Source organism: Oncorhynchus clarkii, chromosome 23 (genome assembly GCF_045791955.1).
Source record: "Oncorhynchus clarkii lewisi isolate Uvic-CL-2024 chromosome 23, UVic_Ocla_1.0, whole genome shotgun sequence".
Classification (NCBI taxonomy): Eukaryota; Metazoa; Chordata; class Actinopteri; order Salmoniformes; family Salmonidae; genus Oncorhynchus; species Oncorhynchus clarkii.
The window spans coordinates 38840294-38854343 of record NC_092169.1 but is presented as its reverse complement, the minus strand read 5'-3'; the positions used below and the strand labels follow the sequence as shown (position 1 = coordinate 38854343).

General features: G+C 42.1%; 1 protein-coding gene across 1 annotated transcript; it reads left to right on the top strand.

Moving 5' to 3' along the window:
• Positions 1–331: 331 nt before the first annotated feature.
• LOC139382017 (radial spoke head 10 homolog B) lies at positions 332–13094 on the top strand. The gene is made up of 19 exons (XM_071125933.1): positions 332–638; positions 805–880; positions 1001–1069; positions 1166–1339; positions 1454–1539; positions 1663–1783; positions 1917–2093; positions 2185–2329; positions 2463–2596; positions 2788–2977; positions 3167–3278; positions 3399–3478; positions 5197–5345; positions 5498–5605; positions 9764–10018; positions 10125–10224; positions 10328–10447; positions 11881–12094; positions 12286–13094. The coding sequence occupies exons 1-19, from the start codon at positions 388–390 to the stop codon at positions 12479–12481; spliced, it is 2757 nt and encodes a 918-aa protein (XP_070982034.1). The 5' UTR covers positions 332–387; the 3' UTR covers positions 12482–13094.
• Positions 13095–14050: the final 956 nt, after the last annotated feature.

The window sequence follows — 14050 nt, the reverse complement described above, 5'->3', positions numbered from 1 at the left end:
TTTTGGCCTGCTCCTATATCTCTGAAAAGACACTAAGGTTGCATTTCAGCAACAACAAAAAAAGTATAACTCTCATTATGTAAAATCAATCACTGTTACATACAGTATATATATTTTTTCAAATGTTGACTCAAAAAAAGTTTTTGTATTTCTAAACATTTATTTTCGATTGTCTATTTTAGGTAAACTAATCAAAACACAAATGCTCTCACATGATCATTTCAGTACATAAACCTACTTTAATTAGAACAATTCATCTTTGTGAGTTTGTAAAGACTTGGCTTTTTGACATACTGAGGATTCCGTACCGAGCTCCTTAGCAACAGGTGCCTCGGTTGCGATGCATGGTATGTTTATGGAATTGCATCGTCTGGATGAACAGGTGAAATGGCGAAAGGAGATAAAAAGAAAAAAACAGAGAAAACGACTCCCGAACAATCATTAAGTACATTTTTGTCAAATGGCTCCCACGCTGGTGTTGTATCAGAACCACATGTGTTAGATGAAGAGTCGGGACATGAAACAGATGTAATGACTGCCTCCTTTTCTTCACAACCACCACTCGCCGACAAACAACTTGAGAGAAGTGATGATGCATTTCATGAGGTCCCTGTTCTTCCTAATATTATTGTCCAGAGGTAAACCAATGCTTATCACTCGCCTCTTTCTATGAACATGAAATAATGCCTCATATCATGTTGTTGGGTTTCTTTTCCATAATAACTTAGGCATACACAGCTAAGCCTGCTAACGTTAGCTAGCTACTGTTACATTATCAATGAAAATCAATCTGTGCTCACTCAGGTACGAGGGTGAAAAGCATCTAGAGCAGTTCCATGGAGAAGGTGTGGCATATTTTCAGGGAGGACATGTCTACAAGGTATTGCATTATGCCATTGCCATATGGTGTGTATATCGCATTGTATAGCATGCATTACATGATGACTAAAATGAACCAGCAAACATGACATCAAATCAATAAGCTTTGTTTTTCTTCAAGGGTATGTTTTCAGTAGGAGTCATGCATGGACATGGTCTGTACACATGGGCAGATGGCGTGAAATATGAGGTATTTTGGTCCACCACCTTTACACAATGTATTATTTCTTAGTTCATCTTATACTGCAGATGCGATCTGTGAACCATTTGATTCCCATAATGACAGGGTGAGTTTGCATTCAATGTGCCCATGGGCCATGGGACATACACCTGGTTGGATGGTAGCTGTTATGAGGGAGAGGTGTGCAGTGGAATCCGCCATGGTGTGGGGACATATAGGTGTGCCAATTCCTCTGTGATATACAGAGGGCAGTGGCATCACAGCAAAAGGCATGGAAAGGTATGACCCTGTTGCAGTCGTGAGCAATTTAAGTCAGATAATCCTGCATCTTGCCCGCAGGTTTATTTAATGTGGGGTTGTTGTTTAATTTACAATATTTGTTTGTTTTATTAGGGTACAATATACTATAACCAGGAAGCGACGTCCTGGTATGAAGGAGAATTGGTAAACAATAACAGAGAGGGATGGGGAGTCCGATGGTAGGTGAACTTGTGTTTAAACAGTGTGTTACACATGTGAATGTTCTCCCATCAAATGTGTTCTTATGCTTAAATTATATCAGTGTCATACACCTTGCATGTGTTCTCTCTGCTGTGCCAAAGTTACCCCTCTGGAAACCTGTATGAGGGCCAGTGGAGGAACAACGTGAGGCATGGAGAGGGCAGGATGAGGTGGCTGCAGCTGGGTCAGCAGTATAGCGGGATATGGGAGAATGGGGTCCAGGTAGGTCAAACCATATCACCCTCATCCCCCATGACATAATATATTAATAAACCCATTATTTGGCTTTTGATAAAGAAAACATGGTTAGAGTAACTTCACATAAATAACTGATCAATCATCCTCTGTCTTTCAGCATGGACAAGGGACCCACACATGGTTCCTGAGGAGAGTGACAGGCTCTCAGTATCCCCTAAGGAATGAGTACACTGGGGACTTTGTCCAGGGGCTGAGGCATGGCCAGGGCAGCTTCTACTACGCAAGCGGGGCTCTTTACAAAGGAGAGTGGAAGGACAACAAAAAACATGGACAGGTGAAGGGGGAACATGTCCATAGAGTAATCATTCTAATTGAATAGATGTCAATATGGAGTTTAAATAATAAGATCTTGTTAAACATTCTAGGGAAAGTTCATTTTTAAAAATGGACGCATATTTGAAGGGGAGTTTGTGGATGACCACATGGCAGAGTTCCCAGCGTTCTGCCTGGATGGTTCAAACACCCCTGATCTGAGTGGGATTAGAACACACACTCCCCATCCTGAGGACGGTAAGTACACCAAGTCCCTCTGAAAAATGTATGTCTGATAAAATTACTCATCTGACATCAATCAACCCCCTGGAATGGTCCTGTATTTTTCATGTGGTTATCCAGTATAGTAAAAGTAAGTCCTGTGTTTCAGGTGAATCCCCCAGAAGAGCACCAGGAGGAGACTCGGGCAGTGGTCCAGCCCTGCTTGGGCCTGACATGGCTCTGGACATCACTGCTCTGCTGGAGAACCTCCCAGAGAACCAGAGAGACCAGCAGCTCAAACAGGTCAGTGGGACTGACCACAACAGCATATGAAAATCCATTTAAATTTGTGTCAATTCAGTTGTCAAATTAGATTCCATATATTATAACAATCCTTGAACTAAGTTATGATAGCTTCAACCCCAACTCTGCGCTGAGTTGACACACAGGTGGTGTTTTTTGCGCCTCCATTTGTCCCTCTCGCTGTGTGCCAGGTGGAATTTGTGGTGCTGAGACACATAGCGGAGCTGAGGGCCATCTATAGCTTCTACAGCAGTCTGGGCCATGATCAGTCCCCAGACAATACCTTCTTGCTGTCCCGCCTGCAGCTTTGGAGACTCCTCAAGGACTGCAGCATCCACCAGCAAGGCATCACCCTGGCCCAGGTCGACCGCTACATCTGTGGTAAGGCCAGGGAGAAATAACCACCTCATTTCCCCTTTCTCCCTTCATGTTTGGCCAATTCATCCTGCTTTGTTAATTTGTTTCAGTCTCATCACAACATAACTTAACATTATAGAGACTCAGGGGTAGCCTGAGCAGAACTTGAGTGTACAATGTTACATTTTCTTGTTTTGTGAACTAATTTCAAAGCAGAGGATGTCCCTTCCGAGGAGATCCACTCTCCCTTCAGCACCATGCTGCTCAGAAGGTTCCTCAGCTTTGTTGTGGTTCTGGCCTACAACACCTACCATAAGGACATAGAGTAAGGACAACATTGCTATCCCTTACTCCTACTCCTGTGCAGTAACACTGTAATTACCGTAGTAACAACCTTGTATCAACACCATGTACTCTACTCCTGAGCCTCTCCTCTCCTCCCCAGGCCCTCTGATACCATACTGGTTGCATGTTTGTCCAAGCTGATGAGGGAGAACATCATCCCTAATGCCAAGAATGTAAAAGGTACAGGTACAGTGCCTTGCGAAAGTATTCAGCCCCCTTGAACTTTGCGACCTTTTGCCACATTTCAGGCTTCAAACATAAAGATATAAAACTGTATTTTTTTGTGAAGAATCAACAACAAGTGGGACACAATCATGAAGTGGAACAACATTTATTGGATATTTCAAACTTTTTTAACAAATCAAAAACTGAAAAATTGGGCGTGCAAAATTATTCAGCCCCTTTACTTTCAGTGCAGCAAACTCTCTCCAGAAGTTCAGTGAGGATCTCTGAATGATCCAATGTTGACCTAAATGACTAATGATGATAAATACAATCCACCTGTGTGTAATCAAGTCTCCGTATAAATGCACCTGCACTGTGATAGTCTCAGAGGTCCGTTAAAAGCGCAGAGAGCATCATGAAGAACAAGGAACACACCAGGCAGGTCCGAGATACTGTTGTGAAGAAGTTTAAAGCCGGATTTGGATACAAAAAGATTTCCCAAGCTTTAAACATCCCAAGGAGCACTGTGCAGGCGATAATATTGAAATGGAAGGAGTATCAGACCACTGCAAATCTACCAAGATCTGGCCGTCCCTCTAAACTTTCAGCTCATACAAGGAGAAGAGTGATCAGAGATGCAGCCAAGAGGCCCATGATCACTCTGGATGAACTGCAGAGATCTACAGCTGAGGTGGGAGACTCTGTCAATAGGACAACAATCAGTCGTAAATTGCACAAATCTGGCCTTTATGGAAGAGTGGCAAGAAGAAAGCCATTTCTTAAAGATATCCATAAAAAGTGTCGTTTAAAGTTTGCCACAAGCCACCTGGGAGACACACCAAACATGTGGAAGAAGGTGCTCTGGTCAGATGAAACCAAAATTGAACTTTTTGGCAACAATGCAAAACGTTATGTTTGGCGTAAAAGCAACACAGCTCATCACCCTGAACACACCATCTCCACTGTCAAACATGGTGGTGGCAGCATCATGGTTTGGGCCTGCTTTTCTTCAGCAGGGACAGGGAAGATGGTTAAAATTGATGGGAAGATGGATGGAGCCAAATACAGGACCATTCTGGAAGAAAACCTGATGGAGTCTGCAAAAGACCTGAGACTGGGACGGAGATTTGTCTTCCAACAAGACAATGATCCAAAACATGAAGCAAAATCTACAATGGAATGGTTCAAAAATAAACATATCCAGGTGTTAGAATGGCCAAGTCAAAGTCCAGACCTGAATCCAATCGAGAATCTGTGGAAAGAACTGAAAACTGCTGTTCACAAATGCTCTCCATCCAACCTCACTGAGCTCGAGCTGTTTTGCAAGGAGGAATTGGAAAAAATGTCAGTCTCTCGATGTGCAAAACTGATAGAGACATACCCCAAGCGACTTACAGCTGTAATCGCAGCAAAAGGTGGCGCTACAAAGTATTAACTTAAGGGGGCTGAATAATTTTGCACGCCCAATTTTTCAGTTTTTGATTTGTTAAAAAAGTTTGAAATATCCAATAAATTTCGTTCCACTTCATGATTGTGTCCCACTTGTTGTTGATTCTTCATAAAAAAATACAGTTTTATATCTTTATGTTTGAAGCCTGAAATGTGGCAAAAGGTCGCAAAGTTCAAGGGGGCCGAATACTTTCGCAAGGCACTGTATGCATGCATACACAATTGTTTACTCTTTATCAAGTGTAACCCACATTCATGCTCTCCTTGTTGTGAACTGAATGCAGGGCTGTTGTTCCCCAACCCCATGCATGCTGTGATTGCTGTCAACTACATTGGGAGGTGCTGGGAGATCTACAAGGCCTTCTGCAGAGCCAACCCAACCCCCCTAGCTGACCAAACCATGACTGTCAGGCACTTCATATGGATGTTTAAGGTACTTATGACGTTCAACTAATGTGACCACACACTGATGATGTGTGGTGATGGGGGCTCATATTTAGAGCCCTGAGTTTTTCCTGACCATCACAACCCTAACATTACATGATGTAAGTTGATTGATGAAACTTGGTTCTGTCCCACCAACAGGACCTTAGCCTGTTTGATGCTGAGCTGACCACAGGGAAACTCCTAGAGATCCTCTCTGTAGAGAACCCAGCTGCTTACGACCGCTACTACTGCAACCTAGACCTAGAGGTCAGCTAAACGCTTCAATAATTGATCATTTTATTTTTTTCTCCCCAATTTTCAATCTTGTCGCTGCAACTCCCCAAATGTGCTAAATAGGTGGTGGAACAGGTTCACCAGCATTAAGGGACTCTAACTTTCTAATAATAGTTTGTTTTATTCACGTTTTATTGTCACATGCACAAGTACATTGAAATGCTGAACAAGCTCTACCCTAAAGTGCAGTAATCAATATCAAAATAGTAACACTAATAAAATAAATAAATATATATACAGTACCAGTCAAGGGTACCATTTAAGGGTTTTTCTTTATGTTTACTATTTTCTACATTGTAGAATAATAGTGAAGACATCAAAACTATGAAATAATATAGTAACCTGGAGGTATGTTGGGTCATTGTCCTGTTGAACAACAAATGACAGTCCCACTAAGCGCAAACCAGATAGGATGGCGTATCACTGCAGAATGCTGTGTTAGCCATGCTGGTTAAGTGTGCCTTGAATTCTAAATAAATCACTGACTGTCACCAGCAAAGTACTATCACACCACCACCTCCAAGCTTCGCGGTGGGAACCACACATGCAGAGATCATCTGTTCACATACTCTGCTTCTCATAAAGACATGGCGGTTGGAACCAAAAACCTCAAATTTGGACTAATCAGACCAAAGGACAGATTTCCAACGGTCTAATGTCCATTGCTCGTGTTTCTTTGCCCAATCAATTCTCGCCTTCTTATTGGTGTCCTTTAGTAGGGGTTTCTTTGCAGGAATTTGACCATGAAGGCCTGATTCACGCAGTCTCTAAACAGTTGTTAAAATGTTCTGTTACTTGAACTCTGTGAAGCATTTATTTGGGCTGCAATCTGAGGTGCAGTTAACTCTAATTAACTTATTCTCTGCAGCAGAGGTAACTGGGTCTTCCTTTCCTGTGGCGGTCCTCAAGAGAGACAGTATCATAGCGCTTGATGGTTTTTGCGACTGCACTTGAAGTAACTTTCAAAGTTCTTCACATTTTCTGTATTGACTGATTCTTCATGTCTTAAAGTAATGATGGACTGTCATTTCTCTTTGCTTATTTGAGCTGTTCTTGCCATAATATGGACTTGGTCTTTTACCAAATAGGGCTTTCTTCTGTATACCACCCCTACCTTGTCAAAACACAACTGATTGTCTCAAGCACATTAAGAAGGAAAGAAATTCCACAAATTAACTTTTAACAAGGCACACCTGTTAATTGAAATGAATTCCAGGTGACTACCTCATGAAGTTGGTTGAGAGAATGCCAAGAGTGTGCAAAGCTGTCATCAAGGCAAAGGGTGGCTTCTTCGAAGAATCTCAAATATAAAATATGTTTTTATTTGTTTAACACTTTTTTGGTTACTACATGATTCCATATGTGTTATTTCATAGTTTTGATGTCCTCACTATTATTCTACAATGTAGAAAATAGTACAAATAAAGAAAAACCCGTGAATGAGTAGGTGTGTCCAAACTGTTGACTAATACCATATATAATAAACGAAACACAAATAAGAGAGGAAACACAGTGTCAGTGCCAGTACCATATTGATGATGTGTAGGGATACTGGAGTATTTAGGGAGATATGCATATGTAGACAGGGATTAGGAGACAGTAACAGGTAGCAGGATAAATAATAATGATAATAATAAACAGTATGGCAGCAGCATAAGTGGTCGATGGATGGGATATGTAAACAGAACTGGAAAGTGACTGGTGTTAGGAATATATAAATACTAATGGTAATATACACTGAGTGTACAAAACATTAAGAACACCTGCTCTTCCCATGACAGACTGAACAGTTGTAATCCAAGTTAAAGCTATGATCCCTTATTGATGTCACTTGTTAAATCCACTTCAATCATTTTAAATGAAGGGAAGGAGACAGGTTAAAGAAGGATTTTTAGGCCTTGAGACATGGATTGTGCATGTGTGCCATTCAGAGGGTGAATGGGCACAACAGAAATTGTGCCTTTGAACAGGGTATGGTAGTAGGTGCCAGGCGCACCGGTTTGTGTCAAGAACTCCTACACTGCTGGGTTTTTCATACTCAACAGTTTCCTGTGTGTATCAAGAATGGCCCACCACCCAAAGGACATCCAGCCAACTTGACACAACTGTGGGAGGCATTGATGTCAACATGGGCCAGCATCCCTGTGGAACACTTTCAACACCTTGTAGAGTCCATGCCCTGACGAATTGAGGCTGTTCTTGAAGGCAAAAGGGGTTGCAACTCAATATTAGGAAGGTGTTCTTAATGTTTGATATACTCAGCGTACTAATGGTAATATATACAGTTAAAGTCGGAAGTTTACATACACTTATGTTGGAGTCATTAAAACTTGTTTTTCAACCACTCCACAAATTTCTTGTTAATAAACTATCGTTTTGGCAAGTCGGTTAGGACATCTACTTTGTGCATGAAACAAGTCATTTTTCCAACAATTGTTTACAGACTTGAGTATTTAACTTTTAATTCACTATATCACAATTCCAGTGGGACAGAATTTTACATACACTAAGTTGACTGTGCCTTTAAGCAGCTTGGAAAATTACAGAAAAGGATGTCATGGCTTTAGAAGCTTCTGATAGGCTAATTGACATAATTTGAGTCAATTGGAAGTATACCTGTGGATGTATTTCAAAGCCTACCTTCAAGGTCAGTGCCTCTTTGCTTGACATCATAGGAAAATCAGCCAAGACCTCAGAAAAAAATGGTAGACCTCCACAAGTCTGGTTCATTCTTGGGAGCAATTACCAAATGCCTGAAGGTACCATGTTCATCTGTGCAAACAATAGTATGCAAGTATAAACACCATGGGACCACGCAGCCGCCATACCGCTCAGGAAGGAGACGCGTTCTGTCTCCTATAGATGAACGTACTTTGGTGTGAAAAGTGCAAATCAATTCCAGAACAACAGCAAAAGACCTTGTGAAGATGCTGGAGGAAACAGGTACGAAAGTATCTATATCCACAATGAAACAAGTCCTATATCGACATAACCTGACAGGCCGCTCAGCAAGGAAAAAGCCGGTGCTCCAAAACCGCCATAAAAAAGCCAGACTACGGTTTGCAACTGCACATGTGGACAAAGATTATACTTTTTGGAGAAATGTCCTCTGGTATGATGAAACAAAAATATAACTGTTTGGCCATAATGACCATCGTTATGTTTTGGAGGAAACGGGGAGGCTTGCAAGCCGAAGAACACCATCCCAACCGTAAAGCACGGGGGTGGCAGCATCATGTTGTGGGGGTGCTTTGCTGCAGGAGGGACTGGTGCACTTCACAAAATAGATAGTTGTCCTGCCTCATGATACCATGTGGCTATATTGAAACAACATCTCACAAGACAACAGTCAGGAAGTTACAGCTTGGTCGCAAATGGGTCTTCCAAATGGAGAATGATCCCAAGCATACAACAAAGTCAAGGTATTGGAGTGGCCATCACAAAACCCTGACCTCAATCCTATATAAAATTTGTGGGCAGAACTGAAAAAAGCATGTGCAAGCAAGGAGGCCTACAAACCTGACTCAGTTACACCAGCTCTGTTAGGAGGAATGGGACAAAATTCACCCAACTTATTGTGGGAAGCTTGTGGAAGGCTACCCAAAACATTTGACCCAAGTTAAACAATTTAAAGGCAATGCTACCAAATACTAATTGAGTATGTAAACTTCTGAACCACTGGGAATGTGATGAAAGAAATAAAAGATGAAATAAATAATTCTCTCCACTATTATTCTGACATTTCACATTCTGAAAATAAAGTGGTGATCCTAACTGACCTAAACAGATGATTTTTACTAGGATTATATGTCAGGAATGGTGAACAACTGTATTTGCCTGTAAACAGGAGTAATAGTGACCAGTAGCAGGATAAATAGATACTAATGGCAATCAATAATCAATGAACAGCAGTGTAGTGGCAGTTATAAATCTAATCAATAATGATTTTAGCTGCATCGTAGGTATGAGGGAAAGCAGTAGTTTTTGAGCAGTAGTTTAACAGGCCAGGGGATAGAAGCTGTTTAGGATTAATAATAATACGATTATATAGCGATTTTCATTACATTAAGAATCTCAGATGCTTTTAAAAAATAAACATAATTGGAAGTTTGATGGTGAACCTGATTCTAGATGACGTTCCTGGAGTTCTTTGAGGCGTTGCTGGGCTGTGCAGAGGTTAGCGATCAGAGGGATGGTCAGACATCCTCAGACAGCCAGATGGAAAGCTGCCCTCTGGCTGACACCAGGAGGGTTTCCCCTGGGGAGAGGACCAGAGACAGCCCTCTACAGAGGTCCTCACAGCGGCATTCCCCTCTGACTGGACCTACTGCAAAGTCATCAAACCCCAACATCTCTCCTGATGTGGGTAGTGTCAAATCACTGGAGGTTGGTTTGATCAGCTCTGTCAAATCTATACATAATCTCACATGGCGGTCTGGAAATTGAGACCTTTCCTTGTCTAAATTAGTTCATTCAATATTTTTCTACCCAGATGGGAAAATCCAAGGAGATTCTCCAGCTGTCTACACCTGAAGAGATGGAGCCCAGACAGAGTCCCAACGCAGCAGGCAACCTCACATCACAGACTGGGGGTGTGTTCTCCTCACATATCTTTCCTCTACTCACATATCCGTATAGTCTGACTGGTCACATCTTTGCGGCATTGTTGAAGGTGTATGCGTGTGTTTGAGTCAGGTGGTGGGTCAGCAACCCACTCATCAGACACTGAGAGGAGAGAGGGCTCAGGTGGCGCTAGATCAGCAGTGGAGGCCAAAGTGTCAAACCACCCTCCCCATGATCATCCCCCCAGCACAGGTAGATTACACAATAAGTACACTGAACAGATTTCATATAAGGAAATCAGTCAATTGAAATAAATTCATTAGACCCTAATCTATGGATTTCACGACTGGGAAATATGCATAAGTTGATTACATATATATATATTTTTTTAAAGTTAGGGGCGTGGATCAGAAAAACAGTCAGTATCTAGTGTGACCATTTGCCTCATGCAGCATGATGCATCTCCTTCACATAGAGTTGATCAGGCTGTTGATTGTGGCCTGTTATCCTCTTCAATGGTTGTGGGAAGTTGCTGGATATTGGCGGGAACTGGAACACGCTGTAGTACACGTTGATCCAGAGCATCCCAAATGGGCTCAATGGGTGACATGTCTGGTGAGTATGCAGGCCATGTAAGAATTGGGACATTTTCAGCTCCTATAAATTGTGTACAGATCCTTGTGACATGGGGCTGTGCATTATTATGCTGAAACATGAGGTGATGGCGGCGGATGAATGGTACGACAATGGGCCTCAGGATATCGTCACAATATCTCTGTACATTCAAATTGCCATCGATAAAATGCAATTGTTTTCCGTTGTCCGTAGCTTATGCCTGCCCATACCATAACCCCACCGCCACCATGGGGCACTCTGTTCACAACATTGACATCAGCAAACCGCTCGCCACACGACGCCGTCTGCGCTCTACCCGGTACAGTTCAAACCGGAATTAAGCCATGAAGATTACAACTTCTCTAGCGTGGCAATGGCCATCGAAGGTGAGCATTTGCCCACTGAAGTTGGTTACGACGCTGAACTGCAGTCAGGTCAAGACCCTGGTGAGGATGAGCACGCGTATGACCTTCCCTGAGACGGTTTCTGACAGTTTGTGCAGAAATTCTTTGGTTGTGCAAACCCAGTTTTATCAGCTGTCTGGGTGGCTGGTCTTAGATGACCCCGCAGATGATGAAGCCGGATGTGGAGGTCCTGGGCTGGCGTGGTTACATGTGGTCTGCGGTTGCGATGCCTGTTGGATGTACTGCCAAATATTCTAAAATGACATTGGAGGTGGCTTATGGTAGAGAAATTAACATTAAATTCTCTAGTAACAGCTTCGGTGGACATTCCTGCAGTCAGCATTCCATTTACACCCTCGCTCATAACGTCTGTGGCGTTGTGTCACAAAACTGCACATTTTAATGGCCTTTTATTGTCCCAAGCACAAGGTGCACCTGTGTAATGATCATGCTGTTTAATAAGCTTCTTGATATGCCACACCTGTCAGATAAAATCAGATACCACCTGGAGCTTCTCCCCTGTTGCACTTATATTTGTTCAGTGTATACTACACTAATTTGGAAGAATTTGACCTCAGAAAATCAGTAACGATATTACGTACATATCTTATCATTGACATGTTTAATTGCCATGCCAATCTTACACCTGCCGTGTCTCCTAACCAGAGCCTGTTGAAGACAGGAGTGGAGCAGGTATGACTTCCTGCCCTGCTGAGACTGAACTGGACAGCTGGGTCCAGAGGACCCACCAGTTCTTTACCCAGAGGTTCTTCCCAGCATACGAGTACAGCCTGGAGCTGAGGAGGGAGGTGCAGGCAGAGAGGCTGAGGCAGGCGGCACTAGCCCGCATTGCTCTGGCTAAGGCCAAGGAAGACGCAAGGTAGGCAGCTACTGAGACAACATGAGGCCCCTTGATCCAGTTTGTATTCAAAATGTATCCAGATGATGCCCCAGAGAATCTCCATTGGAAGTGATATTTTTAGTCCAAGAAATCTGCCCTTGATGTGAGCACCACACAAGCTCTAAATGTTAACTCCACAACAAATAAAGCAATTATGAAAAATGTTCCAGGTTGAGGGAACAGTGGGAGGCAGAGGAGGAGGAGAGACGGAGGGAAGAAGAAGAGGATGAGGAGGCAGAGCGAGTAGAAGGGCCAGAGGATGACCTTAACCCGTCTCCAGCGGCTCAGACGCCTGTGGCCTCCACCACCTCTGTGGTTATCACCAAACAGTCGCCTGCCACCGCAGTCAAGAAGAAGAGGAAATAGACTCTTAGACCACCAACTGTATGGCCAGATTAAACCTAGTCCTCAGAGCAGTCATAACAGCCCTCTATAATGTCAATAACATGCATTTCACACTTAGTTCCAGGAGTGGGACAAGTGTTTTGTGATTCAGTCATTGTTTGGTCGTTATAGAAGAAGAGGCAAAAAAATGTTTTATCTGTTGGTAGCAAATTTGAAGAATCTACATTTTATTTCCTCAAGTATATTCAATATAGCAACAAAGTTGATTTTGTATAGAACACCTGGGCTCCATATAGAATGTGGTTAATAGTTAACACTACCTGGTGCCTTTTTGGTATTAAATAATAAAATAGTACAGATAGCACAAAACAGTGTAAGGAAAGTTACAAAAAACTATTCTGACAATAATAAGTTTAAAATAAAACAATGCATATAAAAAAATATTTTTTTTTGAAACTAGTGTAGCAAAATATACAACAGCAGTTATGCAAATCAGTCTCATCAGTTGCTCGTTCTGTCAGAGGGAGGTGTGAACGACATGAGGTCACTGGTGCACATTGACTGTCTCACTCTGTCCATCTGATCAGGGGTGAACAGCAACGGGTCTGACTCAACTGGCTGGAGAGGAAATGGGGACAGCATGGGTCAGTTGAGGAATGCATACCTAATTGTAAAATAAGAAATAAACAAAATAAATACGTATTTCAGAGCACCAAAGTGAGAAAGTCATTCAACACCAAATGAAATCATACACACATACAATGGGTGTACAAAATATTAAGAACACCTTCCGAATATTGAGTTGTGTCAATCCATGTCTCAATTGACACTAGGTTTAAAAACCCTTCTTTAACCAGTCTTCTCCCCTTCATCTAAACTGATTAAAGTGGATTTAACAAGTGACATCAATAAGGGATCATAGCTTTCACCTGGTCAGTGTCATAATGTTTTGTATATTCAGTATATGTATAGTACCAGTCAAGTTTGGACACACTCATTCAAGGGTTTTTCTTTATTTTTACTATTTTCTACATTGTAGAATAGTGAAGACCTCAAAACTATGAATTAACACATATGGAATCATGAGGTAACCAAATCAGTTGTGTTGTGACAAGGTAGGGGTGGTATACAGAAGATAGCCAATCATTACTTTAAGACATGAACGTCAGTCAATCCGGAACATTTCAAGAGCTTTGAACGTTTCTTTAATTGCAGTCACAAAAACCATCAAGCAATATGATGAAACTGGCTCTGATGAGGACCACCTCAGGAAAGGAAGACCCAGAGTTAGCACTGCTGCAGAGGATAAGTTCATTAGTTAACTGCACCTCAGATTGCATCCCAAATAAATGCGTCACAGATTTCAAGTAACAGACACATCTCAACATCAACTGTTCAGAGGAGACTGAGTGAATCAGGACTTCATGGTTGAATTGCTGCAAAGAAACCACTACTAAAGGACATCAATAATAAGAAGAGACTTGATTGGGCCAAGAAACACGAGCAATGGACATTAGACTGGTGGAAATCTGTCCTTTGGTCTGAGGAGTCAAAATTTTAGATTTTTGGTTCCAACCACCATGTCTTTGT

Bases quoted from the DNA above. Each gene is read 5' to 3' on its own strand.
- LOC139382017 (XM_071125933.1), top strand. From the start codon at position 388: ATGGCGAAAGGAGATAAAAAGAAAAAAACAGAGAAAACGACTCCCGAA. The intron at 1,784-1,916 runs GTAGGTCAAACC...TCTGTCTTTCAG, and splicing joins TATGGGAGAATGGGGTCCAG to CATGGACAAGGGACCCACAC. The intron at 12,095-12,285 runs GTAGGCAGCTAC...AAAATGTTCCAG, and splicing joins AAGGCCAAGGAAGACGCAAG to GTTGAGGGAACAGTGGGAGG.